This window comes from Lactuca saligna, chromosome 9 (assembly GCF_052625555.1).
Source record: "Lactuca saligna cultivar CGN05327 chromosome 9, ASM5262555v1, whole genome shotgun sequence".
NCBI lineage: Eukaryota > Viridiplantae > Streptophyta > Magnoliopsida > Asterales > Asteraceae > Lactuca > Lactuca saligna.
The window spans coordinates 67,953,204-67,971,381 of NC_136425.1; the positions used below are offsets into that span (position 1 = coordinate 67,953,204).

General features: G+C 34.7%; 1 protein-coding gene across 1 annotated transcript; it reads left to right on the plus strand.

Moving 5' to 3' along the window:
• The first annotated feature begins 8,677 nt into the window (after positions 1–8,677).
• On the plus strand, positions 8,678–10,459 carry LOC145014338 (uncharacterized). The gene is made up of 2 exons (XM_078972721.1): positions 8,678–9,888; positions 10,212–10,459. Exons 1-2 carry the CDS (start codon positions 9,579–9,581, stop codon positions 10,241–10,243), a joined length of 342 nt encoding a protein of 113 aa, XP_078828847.1. The 5' UTR covers positions 8,678–9,578; the 3' UTR covers positions 10,244–10,459.
• The last annotated feature ends 7,719 nt before the right edge of the window (positions 10,460–18,178 follow it).

Below are 18,178 nucleotides of genomic sequence, written 5' to 3' on the forward strand. Positions count from 1 at the left end.
AGTGATTTAGCAATCCATTACAATCAAAATAAGAGATTTTAGTGATTTATCATCTCTCCTTTTAATTTTAGCTTCTAAATAGAAGCAAGCATAGGGGTATCTTGGCCTACCTTTGGGATTAACCTTGATAACATCAAAAAAGTAATAGAATTTAACCATTTCCTCGAGCAGAAGCTCAATTTCTCTGCATTTATTTTGCTTCAAAAACTCATAAAGTATAACATTATATGCCGGACTGTTTGGCAAACAACCATTCTCTTTATTTTCATAAACACTTGTTTTGCTTCAACAGATGACCCATTTTCAGAATGCACACATATCATCATTTCGTAACTCCTAATATATTTTTTCAGTCCATCAAAACGAATCCATCTTCCCACATGTACAACCAACGATCAAAATTTTGTACAAACCAACATCTTTCATTAACTCACACCTTCATAGTTGTATAACTACTAAATGGCTTCAAACGATTATAGTTCTAAGCCTTTGATCAATAATTTAGAATCTAGAATGAAAATCAGAAAAACCAGAAAAGAAAAAAGAACAAAAGTAAAAATCAAGCCTTATCTCCTAATCGATTCACAAATCATATTCAGATGTCTTATAAGATTCATGATTCTAGAAAAAAAAGTGAGAAGCAGAGAAGCCAAAGATGAGATTGCCGAACTAAAATTTGAGATTCTTGTGATTGAAAGGCAAGATTAGGACTACAAGAAGGGAAGGAAAGAAGAAAGATTAGAGGAGTGGTCATCACTCTGCCACTCCAAAAGTGTTCTCACCTCATTGACACGTTAGGTCATCTCCAATGGGAGTATAATAGGGAGTTTAATCTCATTAAACTCATAATCCTCACTGCGTTCAATGCATTGGAGATGGCCTCATTACCACTCTCGCACCACACACCTAGGAAATGTTCACCACTCCACATTATTTTCTACACTTGTGCAATGTGTATTTGAAGGGGGGGAGGGGGGGGGGGGGAGAAGAAGAGAGAGAGGTGTGCTCAAGCATGATAGAACAACAACCAACTACACCACGCCCCATAACGCCACCTGGGGTGGTGTTCACGCCCATAACGAGTGTCATGTGAGTCCATGCCCCCCCCCCCCCCCCCCCCCCCCTTCCGGTAAGCCTTGTAAATGCGTCTTGTGATATCGAGATTGACAAGACATTGAATCAACGATTCACGAGGAGTCAAGCACATTTATTCGGTTCCTACTTGATGTGGCGCCCTAATTCCCTTTATTTTCTTGGGTTCCATTAGGGATGAGCATTTGGACCGGGGAACCGGCCGGAAACGGCACTAGAACCGGAATCGGATTGAACTGATCGGGCCGGGACGTGACAATATTCTTGTGGATTTTTGGATCCGGGAACCGATAGAACGGGCAAAAACCGAAAGCGTAATCGAAATATTTCTCAAAATATAACGTATAGCCCATATTTTTCCCCTTAGACATCGGGCATAGGCGGTCGCTTGGGTCGTCCACCTTCTGCACCAGGCCGGCCTGGTTGAGCATGTGGCAGGGAGGTAATATTGGTTACTAACTAGTCTTATTATATATTAGCAGATTACCAACTAGCCTTATTATATTTTAGTAGAGTTCATGATGCTTTGTAGTTTGTATCTTCATTGTATTTTGTGTAATATCTTTTCCTAGTAATTCTTGCGAGACATGTTCATTGGGATTGCGTATTCCAGGTAGTGGGTGCCGAGTGTCACTTGGTATTTGTATATCGGCTCTCTTTCCGGTTTAATTGTTGTCCGATTGCTTAGTTGATTTGTTGGTCGGGTAGGAAGTATCATGCTTGGCTATTTTAGTTGAGTCCCACATTAGTGTCAATGCATTTTTTATTTATTTTGTTATTTGATCGATGCATCTTTTGGTTATAGATTTATTTTATTATTTTGTTATTTGATCGGCTTGTTAAAATGGGAAAGTTGCAAGAAAATAGTTAAGTACTTTTATTTTTTACCAATAAGGACAATTTACATTAGCTTTTATCCACAATAGCTATATACTTATATTTTTTTACAACTTTTGCCGTAACAGAGACATAATTACATTTCTACCACCAACACTATTAATGTACATGCATTTGTTTATCCATAAAAAAGTGAATTATGAGTAATAGTATCGAAACGTAAGTATGTTGATGATTATTGGTAAAAAAAATCAATGTAACATTGCTATTAATGATAATAAAAATTGAAGCATATCATTGTCCTGGATAAGTAATGGGAATACATTGTCCATATTAGTAGCCGGAGATGAAATTATAGATCAAACATGAATTGTACCAAATCTTGCATGAAAACAACTCAAAGCAACCAAAAACATACACAATCAACACATATACTTTCATTCCGTGAAATTAACAATGCAAAATGAAGGAGCTATTTGGTCTTAATCACCAACCAACGATGAAAATGTGAAAAATAGAATTTAACAAAGTTCATGAAAAATAATATGCAATCCAAATGCTAAAAAAGACAGTGATCTGTGGTTTTTATTCACAGCATCAATCAACCATAGAACTTCTGGTATTGAAAAGAGATATATGATGCAAGATTGGTCCCCATTAGTACTGCTGCTTTAAAAGAAATATCCAATCTTGCAACCCCCGGTGAATGAGAACCATTACCACTAACACCACCACCACCACCACCACCAGGAGCTTTCAACTTGAGTCGAGGCGTGGTAGCATCTCCCTTGTTCTCGGTCTCCGGTGGAGGGGTGGTAGCATCTCCTTCCGAATGAGAACCCCCACCAACAATATCCGACATGGGTGTTGGTGTAGCATCAGGGGCTCGGTGTTGGTATCGCCAGATCATGCCACCAAGCACTTGTCCGAGAAGGGATGCCCCAACTGTATATACCAATTCCCTGGTACACATTGGTGGCCACACGAGCGAATGGAAAATGAGGGGTGTAAAAGGCATAGCACCAAGAATAGCTGTAAACCAAAGCGGTGAGAATTTGTCGGTATTGCTTTCCCCAACCAACCTCATACAGAAATTAATTACGGTTGCCATGGCACAAATAATTAAGATTTCTTTCTTCAGGGGCTGGCTAGCCAGGTTGGTAACAACAGCAGTTGCCGCCATTGCAGTTATAATAGGCGGAACACTTTCAACATCAAAGTTGGAAGCTTTAGCTTTTAGTGGCTGGATCTTCCTATATTTCCCTGGCGTCCTGCACTCCCTGTTCCTCTTAGCAATTGTGCTCATCTCTTTGAAACCATACGGGATCCCTTCAACATGTGAAAGACTAATGGTAGCTGCCAAACCATAAAAATGTTATGAATGCATCTTTTCTTATTTTGTGGATTAGAGGTCCTTCATTTACTTTATTATTATTTAATCAATGCATGGCTTTCTTAAATCGTGAAATTGCAAAACCTAGTAACATGATTTTCTTTATTATCAATATGGAACATGACTCAACTGTAACAAAATACATGAAAAAATATAATGTAATTATGATGCTTGCCTAAAGTCTTCTCAGCAAACGGAGTTCTTGAGCGGTCACCCGACGCTTGACCTTTGACTTCTGGAACTACATTTCTGATCTCAAAGCATCTGGTCAAACCCTTGACTTGATCTCCAAAAGTAGATGCATCTTTTTGCTTCTGTGACTCTATGTTCAAAATGTTTTTTGCTGCCTGTTTTGTTATTTCTCCATTTGGCTTCAACTTGCTAAAACTCCTACCAAGTTTTACTCCAATATGTTTCTCAATGGAATGAAAAAGATTGAATAGCTGGAATTTGTTGGTGTTTAGCCTGTTTGTGGTAGGCAGGGGACTCTGTTTCTCAAAAGAAAGCTCCATATTCCCTCTAAGGGGTTGCTCCTGTTGGTAAAAGATTTAGAGAAAAAGATACAAACTAATTTAGCTATTGTAATTAAGGGTTTTTATGGTTGGATGGAATGGCAAATGACTGAATGTAAGGTAATGGAATGACTCGTTACATTCCATTGTCATGTTTGGTTGGCATGTAGGAATCATATGAATATACTTACTTAATTATATCTAAATGCAAGGCATAAGGTTAACATTATTCTATAGATTATTTAACTAGGTGAGCTTTTACTTAGTATGTTCTAGTTGCACAAAGGAAAACACTACTATTCATCATTTTATCATTTTGTGTGCATGGTTTTTAGGGGGGGACCAAAATTGCCGACATACCAAATTCAAGGGACTAAACCTGCAAACATGGCAATATACAAAAGGTTTGAAGGGTGAATATTGTCGTTGTTCAAATATGAAGGAGTAAAAGTGCCATTTTACGAAGTAAAGGGGGGTGGAAAGTGCCATTCTACAAAGTAAGGGGGGTGGAAAGTGCCATTTTTACAAAATAAAGGGGAAGAAATTGCCAATGTACAAAAGTATAGGTACCAAATCTACCAAAATAATAAACTTTTGTTTCAAAAATATGAAATAAGAAACTAGCTTTGTGTCAAAAGTCTAAAAACCAAAACCATTTTGTGGCAAAAGTCTAAAAACCAAAACTATTGTATTTGTAGCAAAAGTCAAAAATACAAAAGTTCACTATTCATATATAATAATAATTTTACTTTAAACACAATAAAAGCTAATTATTACCCAAAAATACGACCATAAAAAAGAAAATATTATTCTAGTAGTTTTAAAAAAATGTTTTTAGTTCAATTAAAATCATGAAATTTATAAAATAATAAAAAAAAATGTCCGTGGAATTCTATAAATAAAAAAGTGTTATATTGCAATTTTGATTCCATTACCCATGTAAATTAACAAATCGGGAGGAATCAAAATTACGTCGGGATTCCATTCCATTCCATTCTTTTGTTGATTCCGTCATACCAAACACACACCAGCCAAAAAATGTGAGAGAGGGACTCATTCTAGGTCTCTTGTCTATGCAAAAACATGAATGCCCTCCTCTTCTTCATTGTCAAAACTAATCCCGCATAACAAAGAAAATTGAAGCTAGAAAGGCATGAATCATTACCTCATCAACTAATCCAATCCTTGCAGATGGCATTCGTAGACCTAAGAACTTGATCTTCCTTTTCAGTCCATCAGAAGATATGAGACTTGCCATTGACCTTAGTGCACATTCCATTTGTTTAGAAGAATCGGTATGGTTCTCAGCAGTAACTCCCTGTGGAGATGGGTCAGCCATGTTAAACCTTTGTTTTTCAGAAACGGCTTTTCAATATTCAGCACACCTGCATACACAAAAAGCTTGAATCAGAAATTAAATGAAGTAACATTCGTTATTTGTCCATTTTGGTCCATGAACTGCAAAAATGGATAACTTAGTAAAATGAGGGTAAATCACAAAGATCATCTACTCAAATGAAGGAAAATTCGTGATATGTTGATTAGATACACAGATCTAAGACATTCAAGTGCATATTAAACCCTAAATATGTGCGCATAGTCAAAAATTTATCAGTCCTGGTGAATGATCGAAATTTCGCATATAGAACGACCAAACTTACACAGATTACTCACACAGAACGATCAAAATAAAACACGCATAAGCAAAGGACAATGCAATCTCACCTTCAAGTATTAGGAGAGACTCTGTTTTTGCAGTTTTAAGTTGTAAAAAAAAAGCTCCGAGTCGCCATTAGAGGTTCGAGCTATATTTTCCAGCTATTGCATTAAGAATCTGAACAGAAACTTCACCAGTCACCGGAGACTGAATTTAGTCTGAACAACGAGCAAACACGCAGCAAATGTGTGAGAGAAGAGAAAACACAGTCTGAGAGTGGAGATAGGTGAGAGAAAGAAAGCACAGTCGGAGCACCGGTACTCGTTTCTGTGGCGCAGGGTCTGATTCGGTTCGGGCACAAAAAAGTTGTCGCGTTATATTTTTTAGGCTCGAGTCAAAATTGTGATAAAAGCACCACGATAACAAACTAATTACCGATTATGGGTTAACTATAAATAATTAACAAGTAACGAAATAATAATAAAATCCAATACTTAACCTAGATTCGCAAATGTTTTTTAAATAAATGAAATCTGTTCATAAAAATTATAATTTAAAGGAATTAAAACATATTAGGTATTTGGTTGACATGGATAGACGTAATGGTTTTATGTTTGTTTTTGTAGATATATAGAAAAAATTAAAAAGTAAATTTATATAATATAACCTAAATATTTTTTATTGATTTTTATTAAAAATAATAATATAACTTTCATTTACTAAAAGGATGTTTAAAGATTATTTTTCAAATAATTTTTTAATTCTTTCAAAAAGTAAAAGAATTCCAAACGTTTTTGGCAAATAGAAAAGTTCTTTATAATACAACTTTTTGCTGGAAAAGTCGGTTTTTCAAAAGTTATGAAATCTATTTTTTTTTTTTTTTTGTAATTTTGTGGCTTTGACTTTTACTCTTAAAGCTAATACAAACAAATTTAAAAACAATTGGAAAAAAATCACAGCTCAAAAAAGTTTTTTTTACAAAAAAGACTTTTAAGATTAAAAAAAATCACAAACACCCCCTAAATCATACACTTAAACCTATGTGAGATTGTTGGTTTAGATGTGGACGAGTTAGTGTGGATGTGGGTTGTCAATGTAGAGATTGGGTGGGATTGACGTCAGTGTTGGTGTTGGTGGCAATGTTTTAAAACTCGGGTTTTTAGTTGATCCGGTGTGATGATCGGTTCACGGGTTAACCGGTTCAACCAGTTGAACCGCCGAGTCAACCGGTTTATGATATTTTTCTATTTTTATATATTTTTACTTTAATGCATAATACATATACATATAAAACCAATAATTTGATGTCCACAAAGTTTAAACATTAAAAAACATTGAAGAATCGCAAACGGTTTGTTGTTTTGGCGTTCGCTACTTGTATCCGCTATCCAAGCCTAATTAAAATGGGTCACTCCGATTTTAACCGATTCAACATAAGCAGTTGAACCGTGGTTTAGGAGAAACTCGACCGATCCGGTCCGTATTTTTACAAAAAAACCATTCTTAATTGACCCGTCTTCTACCCCGGGTCACGGTCCAACCGGTTGAACTGGTTGGGTCGACCCAGGTTTTAAAACATTGGTTGGTGGGGCTTGTTGGTGTCAGCTTTGTATGTGTATGTGTGTGTGCGCGCGTCCATGTGTGTACATACGTGTGTATAGGTGTGTGTTTGAGGGTAAAGTAAGGGTACGGGTATGGGAGCGAGGATATGGATATGTGTATGTAACAACCGTATTTCTGACAATAATTAATCATGTATTGTATGACATTAGCTACAAGTTATAAATTTAAATAGGTTGTAAAATAATATTTATTATATATTCGATAATATTTTGGAGTCATATATTATATTGATTCGAGATTTTAGTAGCATGTATTTTATAAATTTTATTTTTTCATTATTTTTACAACCTATTTATTATAAATGTTTATATATACATGTCATGAGTTAATAATTCACATGTATTAAGGTTATCACAATAGGTGTTATATAAGGGTTTAATAGAATAAAGGTGAATCCTTATTCTAATAAATGAATAGTTTTAAATTCTTTTTGCCAAGTGTCACTCTAATACAACTGCTCATTAATATTATATCATGTGATATATTAGGCAACTAATTTCAAAATTCAAATTTATATTTTCTAATTATATGTTAAATTTGAAGTTATAATAACTTTAAAATTTTGATATATCTTTTAATTAATAATTTATTTAAAATAATAGATTAATAATTATAATTTTTTATTATAAAAGTTTAACTAATTTTTTAACTAGTATAATATAGATGAGAGAGTGTTTGGAGTTGAATGATCATATTGTGGTAGGATTTTAATGAAAATTTATGAATTTTTTCTTTTTCCTACTTACATTCCACACATCTTTCCATTGACCTAAGTAAAGATAAGAATTTAATATTTATGTTAACCAAAATATATAGAAACCTAAATTTAGGCATATATATTAATTCATAATTTATTTTTTTAATTAATATTATGTATGTATGGAAGGTCATGACGTTTTATCTCAACAAAGGGAAAAAAATGCGTGTTGATCAAAGATAAATATCCGTACAATTAAGAGGCTTACTTGTTTATTAGAAAATAAATAAATAAATAAATCCTTATTCTAATTTTCTAATAAATAAATAAATTTATTCTCCTATTGATAAGTGTCAAAATATTAGATATCATCATTAATGTCAACCTATTAATTATCCATTTTAAAATTTAAATTTTAAATTTTAAATTTCTCACTCTAATTATATTAAATTAATAATTGATTCTTCATTTCAAATTTTAGATTTTATACTCTAATTACATAAAATTAATAATATTAGAATAAAAAATAAAATAAAATAAATATATATATATTATAAGACGAGATAATTTCATGTATTTATTTAAATTGATGATTATAATTTTATATAATTAAAAAATATCTCTTAATTAATAATTTATTTAAAATAATTTATTTGAAATAATTGATTAATTATTTTAAGTTTTTACTATGAAATTTTAATTGATTTTACAATTGTGATTTTTACGGATTATAAACTAATAAATAAATAAATAAATAAAAGGAACGCATGTTTTGTTTGAGATAAGAATTCAGCAGTTTAGTAATGTGTTGATCAAGATCCGTACATTTTCATTTTGGTCTCAATTTTAAAGGCTTACGTGTTAATTATTCCATCTTCTATTTCTTCCTCTTTTACTTTGATATTATGGTATCAGAGCTATTTTCTTTCCGCATTCATCATCATGACTAATGGTTTCATTTGATCTTCGTTCATCTTTCTCGATTGATTTTTTGTCATCTTTCTCGATCGATCTTTTGATCTCTGTTTTTCTTTACTTCATAATCTGTTTTACAAATGTCTCAATTCAGTAATCCAAGTGAAGGATCTTCAGGATCATCTGATGATCCATATTACCTACATCACACCGATAATCCTGGTCTCTTGCTAGTTAATCAGGTTCTCACAGGAGACAACTATGCTTCTTGGTCTCGTTCGATGACCATAGCTCTTTCTGTCAAAAACAAACTCGATTTCGTCAATGGTGAAATCACACAACCTTTGATAACAGATACTCTTCGATACAAATCATGGAATCGCAATAATAACATTGTTATTTCTCGGATCCTAAATTCAATTTCAAAGGAAATTTCTGCATCGGTCATCTCTTTGAAAACTGCATCAGCAATATGGAAAGAACTCAAGGAGAGGTTTCAACAGAGCAATGGACCTCGCATCTTTCAGATTAAACGTGATTTGATGAACATATCACAAGGCAATGATTCTGTAAGTGTCTATTTTACAAAATTAAAGGTTCTTTGGGAAGAATTATCAAATTTCGATGTTCATTGTACCTGTGGATTGTGTATTTGTCGTGGCGCTAAAGAAATTGAGCACACAATGATGTTCTTAATGGGTCTGAATGAGAAATATGCTCAAATCAGAAGTCAATTACTGCTTATGGATCCGATTCCATCTGTTAACAAGATTTTTTCGCTTGTTATTCAAGAAGAACGTCAGCGTGAGATAAATGTTCCTTCAATTGCTAATTCCTCTCCTGTAGCCTTCAATGTTCAAAATAGCAACTCGAAATATCGATTCAATTCTAAAACCCGTTCTTCTTCAATGTGTACTCATTGCAAACGAAGTGGATAAGTGTTACAAGCTTCATGGTTTCCCTCCAGGTTATCGTTTTAATCAAAACAACAATTCTCATGTTAATTCTGTGAATGACAGATCACAAATTGACAATCAAGGAGATGATGTGGCTGATCCCATCACAAATTTGACTAATGCACAATGTCAACAGTTGATTGTTGTTTTAACAGGAAAATTGGCTTCAACAAATTCCATTACTGTTGCAGATGAAAAAGATTCAGGTACTCACTATATTCTCACTCTAAGTTCAGATTGTATTCAATCCAATATTTGGATTATGGATACTGGTGCAACCAGACATATTTGTAATAACAAGTTGTTATTTACAAATTTAAAACACATTTTTGGGACAAAAGTGAGGCTACCAAATCAATTACAGATTCAAGTTGAATACATGGGTAATGTTCACATTAATGAACATATTGTACTTAAAGATGTTCTATATATTCCTCAATTTGAACTTAACCTCATCTCCATTTCTAAAATGGCGAATGATAGAACCATTAAGGCTTCTTTTTATCATGATCATGCTGTTATAAAACAGATGTTAACCAAGAAGCAGATTGGCATAGCTAAAGTTGAAGGGGGGCTTTATATTCTGGAAAATTTTATACAAGATGCTCGTGTTCATACTGTCTCTTTACAGCAGTGGCACCAAAGATTGGGACACCCTGCTTATGATAAGCTGAGATTTCTTGATAAAAGTTTGTGTAGTAATAATGTCTTGAATAAACATGTATGTCATATATGCCATTTGGCTAAACAGAAGTGATTACCTTTTAACTCTCAAAATCATGTTGTTGATGTATCTTTTGAACTGATACACTGTGACATATGGGGACCATATCATTTACCTGATTACAAAGGAAATAGATATTTTGTTACAATCGTTGATGACTGCACAAGATTTACATGGACTTATCTGATTAGACAAAAATCTGAGGTTCAGAGTATTATTCCAAAGTTCTTTGCAATGATCTTCACTCAATTCAACACTAAGATCAAAAAATTTCGTTCAGACAATGCAAAAGAATTAGCTTTTACAGACTTCTTTAATGCTCAAGGTGTCATTCATCAATATTCATGTGTGGAATGTCCTCAGCAAAACTCAGTGGTTGAAAGAAAACATCAGCATCTCTTAAATGTTGCAAGAGCTCTTTTCTTTCAATCAAAGATTCCACATAAATTTTGGTCTAAGTGCATTACTTGTGCAACTTTTCTTATCAACAGAACTCCCTCAAAATTACTCACAAATTTGTCCCCATTTGAAAAACTTTATCACTCTTCTCCTGATTATGCAAGATTTAGAAGTTTTGGTTTCTTGGCTTTTGCATCTACACTTGCTAGTTCCAGAAACAAATTCACTCCTCGTGCAAGATGTTGTGTTTTTATTGGTTATCCAATGGGAATGAAAGCGTACAAGATGTTGGATGTTGAAACAAAAGAAATTTTTATTTCTAGGGATGTGGTATTTCATGAGGATGTTTTTCCCTTTCATGAATCCAAGTATGCCACTCAAACTGATCCATTTCATTCAATGGTTATTCCATCTTTATATGATGACAATAAAGATAATGATAACTCACATACACCAACACAATTTCATGAAACTTCTTTTTCACCATCTGTTTCTTCAACTTTACCATCACCTATCACTTCTCCAGTTCATCAGCCCATTCAGTAACTTCCATGACGAAAATAGTTAGTCAATAAAGATTAGTATTTAGTGGCATGCAAGGTGGCTTGAGAGGGATATAGTTAGATCAACTAGTACAATGGTGGATGCCTTAGTTAAGAGATACGTTGCATGCAAGTTTGTCACACATGATGTCAAAGTAAAGATAATTTGAATGTTAAGGAAGGTATATTCACTATAAATACCATGATCTCTCAATACCATTACTCATAAATTATTTTACTATAATTATATAAGCGTACACCTCAAGTTTATTGAATACTATGTGTGTTAAAAAAATTAAATATAAAGTGTAGACATTAAATATATTCTAAAATAAAATTTTAAAATAAATATAAATGAAATGGTGAATAATTCAGTCTATACTAATAAAATTATTATCATGTTTTAAATAATCATATTGAATATTAACGTGTAAAAAATTAAGTATTTTTTGAAGTAAACTTTCGAAATAAAAACAATAAATAGAATAAATCACAAGGACCATTTATGTAATTTGTCTTAATTAATCTATATACTAATTAATATAAATTCATAAATAGGATTCATTAATATATTAATAGAAATAAAATTTTTATATTATATACATTAATTATTATGAAGTGACATTTAATAGTTGGAAGATGAATAAAAATGAAAAAAAATACAAAAATGACAAGTGGAAAAAAAAAATTAAAATTCTAATAAAATGATATGTGTCAAATTTAATAAAAAATTAACATTTGACAAAATTATTTTTATTTATTAGGGTAGATAAGAGACAAAAGAGTAGAAAGTTATTATATACATATTTAAAAAGTCATATGGCTTATGAGTTTGGACCGTAACTGCTCATACTGTTTTTAAGATTTATATAATATCTTGTCATGATATTTAGTATCTTGTCATTATATTTACGATCAATTGGTTTTGATTAGTTTTTATAACATTATTGAGCATCTTTTGTTGGTTTTCTTAACGAAGCGTAATGCTATGATTAATTTTTTTAACAAAGTGTAATGCTATGATTAATTAGATTTTTTGTTTGAGAAATCTAATCCCGCCTTAACTTTGTATTTGTTAGCATCTAGCTAATATTTTTTTAAGGGTGGGTATGGGACGGTTTGATTTTGTTATTGGTCAAAACCGAACCATAACTATTATAATTGGTTGATACATTTTGGTAGTCATTGGGTATGATTAATATTGGTTATGGTTAATGGTTTTTGTCGGTTAACGATTTTGGTTAATGGTTAATACTGGTTAATCATAATGTTCAAATTAATATAAATGGCGAAAGTATATTGTCATAAAAAATGAAAAGGGAATACAAAAAATCATCGACTCCAATGTTTATAACCTAGCTTATAGTAATAGAAAAAATGTGCATGTTTGATACTCAAAGTAAGATAACATATAGTCAAATTCAAAATAAAAAACATTCAATAAAAATATAAAACATTAAAAAAAATTAACATTAATAATTACATATATTGATAATTGTAGAGTCTATTTGTGTTGTGTCATGGGCTTTTTGTATTGTATCCGGATTGGGCTTGTCCATCCGTGATTACCTTGTAGGGTTATATTATATATACGCATGCATGTATGCATTATATTGTTACGTCTTTTTATTATGCTTAAGTTTTTGTAACCCTAAACGCTTCTACAGTCAAAATTCTTAGTCGATATCTTCTGAGGCGTTGAAGTATTAATCATACGACATATTCGTGTTTATATTTTCATTCTTAATTGTTTGCATGCATAGAATCAATCAATTCTGAAAGAACTTTGTTCTAACAATAGGTATCAGAGCTCGATTGATTCTATGCATGCAAACAATTAAGAATGAAAATATAAACACAAATATGACTTGAATATGTCGTATGATTAATACTTCAACGCCTCAGAAGAGCTCGACTAAGAACTTCGACTGTAGAGACGTTTAGGGTTACAAAAACTTAAGCGTAATAAAAAGACGTAACAATATAATGCATACATGCATGCATATATAATATAAACCTACAAGGTAATCACGGATGGACAGGACCAATCCGGATACAATACAAAAAGCCCATGACGCAACACAAATAGACTCTACAATCTCCCCTTTTGCGTCAATGGGACCGAAAGGCTACTTCGGTTGAGCAGCAGAAGACTTCTTGATCATTTTAAACAGCTTCGGTATAATGGCCAAAAGATGATGACGAAAAGTGATATACCACCGAAGCATGTCAGTGAAGTTCTTCTTATCTACCTCGGAGTTCTGCTTGCACTGATGAATTATGTTGATAATGTGCTCTAAGCAGTCCGTTGAGAAGAGATGTTTATCCACAAGAGCGAACAAAAATTTATGCCCTTCGCCCTTAGTGAACATCACAGTAAGATGTTTTGAATCAATCTGGTCAATCTTCATCTTATTCACATCTCCTGGTTTCGGTGTTGACTTAACAATCACCTTCTTCTTCATCACCTTCGTAATCTCCTGATCCATACCTGCAACTTCATAAACGTACGAAGCTAACATCTTCTTCAAGTGTTCTAGAATCGGCTCATATTCCCCTGAGTTGGTGAGCAGGATGTTGAACAGCAGAATCCAATCATGAGGATTGAGATTTGGAAGATCTGCTAAAGAAATCATGGACACCGAATTCGCAGACCCTCGAGTGATCTTGAAATTCACATTAACAAACTTTCCAGCAGGTGTCGGTTTCAATACCTTGACAGTAATAATCTTCTATGCACTCCATGTCAGGTATTGAGGTTGCCATAAGTAAGATAAAAATCTATAAGCTCTCGGTCAACCTTCAAATTAGGGAAATGAACCTCGACAGTCCAATCAAAGCAATGAAATGTAAAAGCTTTTCTTGTGATCAGCATGTCGAACTGCGAGTCCTTTGAGTTGTCACAATCGAACGAAGCAAGAGGTTCCGACCAATAGGCGCTTGGGAACTCTATCGCTTGATGGATTAGTGTCTCTTTAGTCCGTAAGGGAAACAAGGCCTTTTTGCAATTTAAGGTTTCTTCTTCGTCCTTGTTTCTCCTTTCCCTCTCCTCTGCTTCCTAGGCAATTTTTAAGTTCTCATCCAACTCTCTCTATCTCTCTCTTCTTCCTCTTGAGAGCATCAACAATTGTCTCTTCAATCTCATCATCACTATCATCTTGAACAATTTCCACCTTCGCTTTGGAACCAGAACCTGAAACTACATTATCCTTCAGTTCGGTTTTGACATGATGAGCACCCTCTCCCCCTTGTTTTGGAGCAACAAACTACTCCGAAACACCCTTCATCTAATGCAACAGGGCAAGGGCGGGAAGCAATTTGGTTGTTAGATGGTTCCGAATGGTAAGAGTCAATATCGAATCATGAGCACCAAGTATGTTGGTGAGCATGTCCTTTACTTCCCATGCACAACTTCTAAACACCGCTCTCTCTGCTTTTAATAATGCAATCTCCTTCTCGGCTTGATCAAGTTTGACTTTCTGCACTTCAATGGTAGAGGCTTGTCGAGCAATATCTTCTTTTAAAGCACTCTCCATGGCAATATCAGTACGAAGGGAGTCCAGCCGAGAGGAAACTGAACTGATGAAAGAGGTGTTTTTAGCTTGGATGGAGGACCGAACAGCCTCAAACTTCACTTGTTCTTCCTGTAGGGATTTGGAAAGAGACTCCATTGAGGCTTGCACCTTGGCAGCATTAGTATCGGCGTGCCCTTTAAGCGAATCTAAGAAAATCTGAGTTGTATGAAAAACATCAGCAACATCGGCAGAGGCCTTTCTACAAGTGGAGGTAGATGCATCGATTGCTTTGGTGGATTTATCGATTGAATCTGTGTATTGCCCAATGGTCGTCTCCACAAAAGCCTTTAGGAAAACACCACCATAGGCCTTGTTATCGGCAAGAAATTTGTCCAACTTTTCATTGATGCTCTCCAAGTACTGGCTTGTGATTGGAGACTCATCATCATCATCTGTGGGTAGGCGGTAAGGACTGAAGTATGTGGAGTCATACTCATCATTAGCACCACCGAGAGTAGCACCGGATTCGGTTGAGTGTGTTGGAGAGAGTGGTTTAGTAATGACAGGGGGTTCGGTTTCAGTAGGTGCCCCTGTATCAGATACGTTGACCCTTGCTGTTGGTTCAGGGATAGTAGTGGTGGTGGATTGGGAAATTATATAAGTTGGTAAGATGGTTGTAGGGATGGAAACAGAAGAAACTGGTGGTGGTGGAAAAGAGGTTTCTGTTGGTAAAGTGGTAACAACCAAAACTGGAACTTTCGGTTTCGGTGATGGAGGTGGGGTTGGAAGTTTGTGAGGTGGAGATTCAGTTGGTGTAGGAGATCTAGGTGGAGTATTGCCTCGTGGAGATTCCAGATGAATTTCATCTTCTTCATCATCCTCTTGATTGTCAGAACTCTGAAGAGTTGGATTTCTTGATCTTTTCGCCATCTTCTTGATTTTATTTGGCTTAGAGGAGGCTTCTTTCTCGGACTTTTGCTTCTTTGATTTTGAGGGATTAGGTTGATCTTCCTCGGTTGTCTCCTTCTTCACGGTTATGATGGGTTTTGAGCATTCTAACACTTCTTAAGTGTACATGCAACCCTAATAACCTTGGATCTATGTTTGTCTAATTATCATGCAAATTTGATTTCCAAGGCTATGATCCTATCTAGCATACATAGGGAACAATTTTAACTTGAATAATAGATAGAATTACATACCTTGTTGTTGTAAGTGCTCCTTGAAACCTTGTGAGCCTAGCACCCCAAGTGTGATGCCTTAAATGCTTCACACAACACCAAATGCTATGGAGTAAAATTGGAGAGAATTTATAACACTCTAAAATCGACTCTAACCCTCAAGTATCCATGTGTGTAACCGATTTTGGGAGAAACATGAGCTTTATATAGTGTTGACACATCTAGGTTTACACCATGTAAACGCTAATGTGTCATGACTCTTCATTTCCATGACCCATGGGTTTGTAACTCCCATGGAGCCTCCATGGAGCATCCAATGGGTTTAACCCAACTTGATTTTCCATGGAGCCTCTTAGCCCATTATATAAGTTATGGATGATTTACATAATCAACCCATATATTTAATTAGTTATCTTTTGATCACTTAATTAATTCTAAAATTAATTCTTGATCAAACTAATTAAATAATATTATTAATATATTAGAACTTATAATATATTAATAATCACAAGTGTTATTTCTCTCATTTAGTCTATCCAATTGCATGGTGCCATGCAACCCAAATGGACCATGTCGGGTCGGGTCAAGTACATACCAGAAATAGTTATGGACTTAGACACCTTATCCAACAGGTTACCCTTTTTCCTCGGTTACTCGGCTTGTTAACCGCACCCAAGGCAGTTTGTTCCTCGGTTGTCTCCTTCGAAGCAACATAGAAGTTACAGTTATTACCTAGGATGAAGAGATAACGTATCGAGTCATTGTACAATCTTGTTTCGTTGATGATTCCGGGACGTAATCATCCTAAGGGGGAGATAATTGTAACGCCCGTAGATCCGGGCTAGTCAATTTAGAGGCAATAAGTGTCAAAAACGATTTTTTGGAAAAATATTATTTATAATAAATAGTCTTAACCAAGTTGTAGAATATGTCTCAAGGTTTCCGTACATATAAAGAACGCCGAAATCCGAGTTATAACGAGGAAGTTATGGCCCGTCGAAGTTTTACGGCAAAACCAGCACGACACCAAGAAGCGTAAATAGTAAATTTACGATGGAGCGACTTTTAGCCTTAGCAATATAAACGAAAGTTGTAGTATATGTTAAACCGAGAACATACAAAAAAAAGAACGCCCAAATCTGACTTCGTATGAGGAAGTTATGATTTTTCTAAGATTCGGCTTAGTAGTGCACGGCTTGAAACTCGAATTTTAGTTCGAGCGGTTTTTGGCTTACGCGACCTAAATGAGAGTTGAAGATCTCATTAATAGGAACTCAACGGTAAAAAGATAGACAAAAACGGAGTCCGTATGAAGGAGTTACGAATTCTTCGCGGTCATTTAACAGTCTAAACGCCTCCTACTGTTAAATTTGAGATGTGTTGAACAAAAGAATGTCGAAAACGAAGCTCGTATGCGAGAGTTATGATTTTTCTAAGTTTGAAGGTTGATACGCAATATGGGGTAACGTGGCACCACCAGAATTGGACACGTGGCACCACCAGAAGACTGCCACATGCCCCAACTCGGCGAGTAGGTCCTCCTACTCGGCGAGTCCATTAGGAATTCAGCCTATAAATAGAGGTGTCGGGTTCCTCCATTTCCCACACCTTTCCCCACTTCTTTCTCTCTCTAAACTCTCTCTCACTCTCTAAGCCTCCCTAACCCCCCAAAGCCTAGGGTAATTCCCTAGCACGAGGCGGAAGCCCCGGAGCACCCGACGGCTCCGAGAAAAGAGCCTTTCGCCTCGGGAACGCTGCTCCAGCGAAGCCCGATTTTGCAAAAAACCTGCTGTAAGTGGGCTACGCCTATGCTATTTTTAATATAGCTTCTAATTAATTATAGTAACATTATTAGGACCTTAAAATAATTATTTGGGCTATTATTATGAGTTATATTGAGTGTTATTTAACGCTTATATAATAATAATAATAATATCTAGACTATTAATTAGTCGTGGTTAACGTCAGACTAAACCCTAGTCATATTGATACTAGGTTTTGTCGAGGAAAATTGTGTTAAGAGTAACGAAGTGTTGTCCATGCACCGAGTCACCATCTTTTCAGGTGAGTGCATAGTCCCTTTCATCTTACACATAGATATGAAGTATTTTAATATAAATTACGTGCTATGTGTG

Coding starts and splice junctions, on each gene's coding strand:
- LOC145014338 (XM_078972721.1), top strand. CDS start 9,579: ATGTTCAAAATAGCAACTCGAAATATCGATTCAATTCTAAAACCCGTT. Junction 9,889..10,211: donor TGCAGATGAAAAAGATTCAG/GTACTCACTATA, acceptor GTTATAAAACAG/ATGTTAACCAAGAAGCAGAT.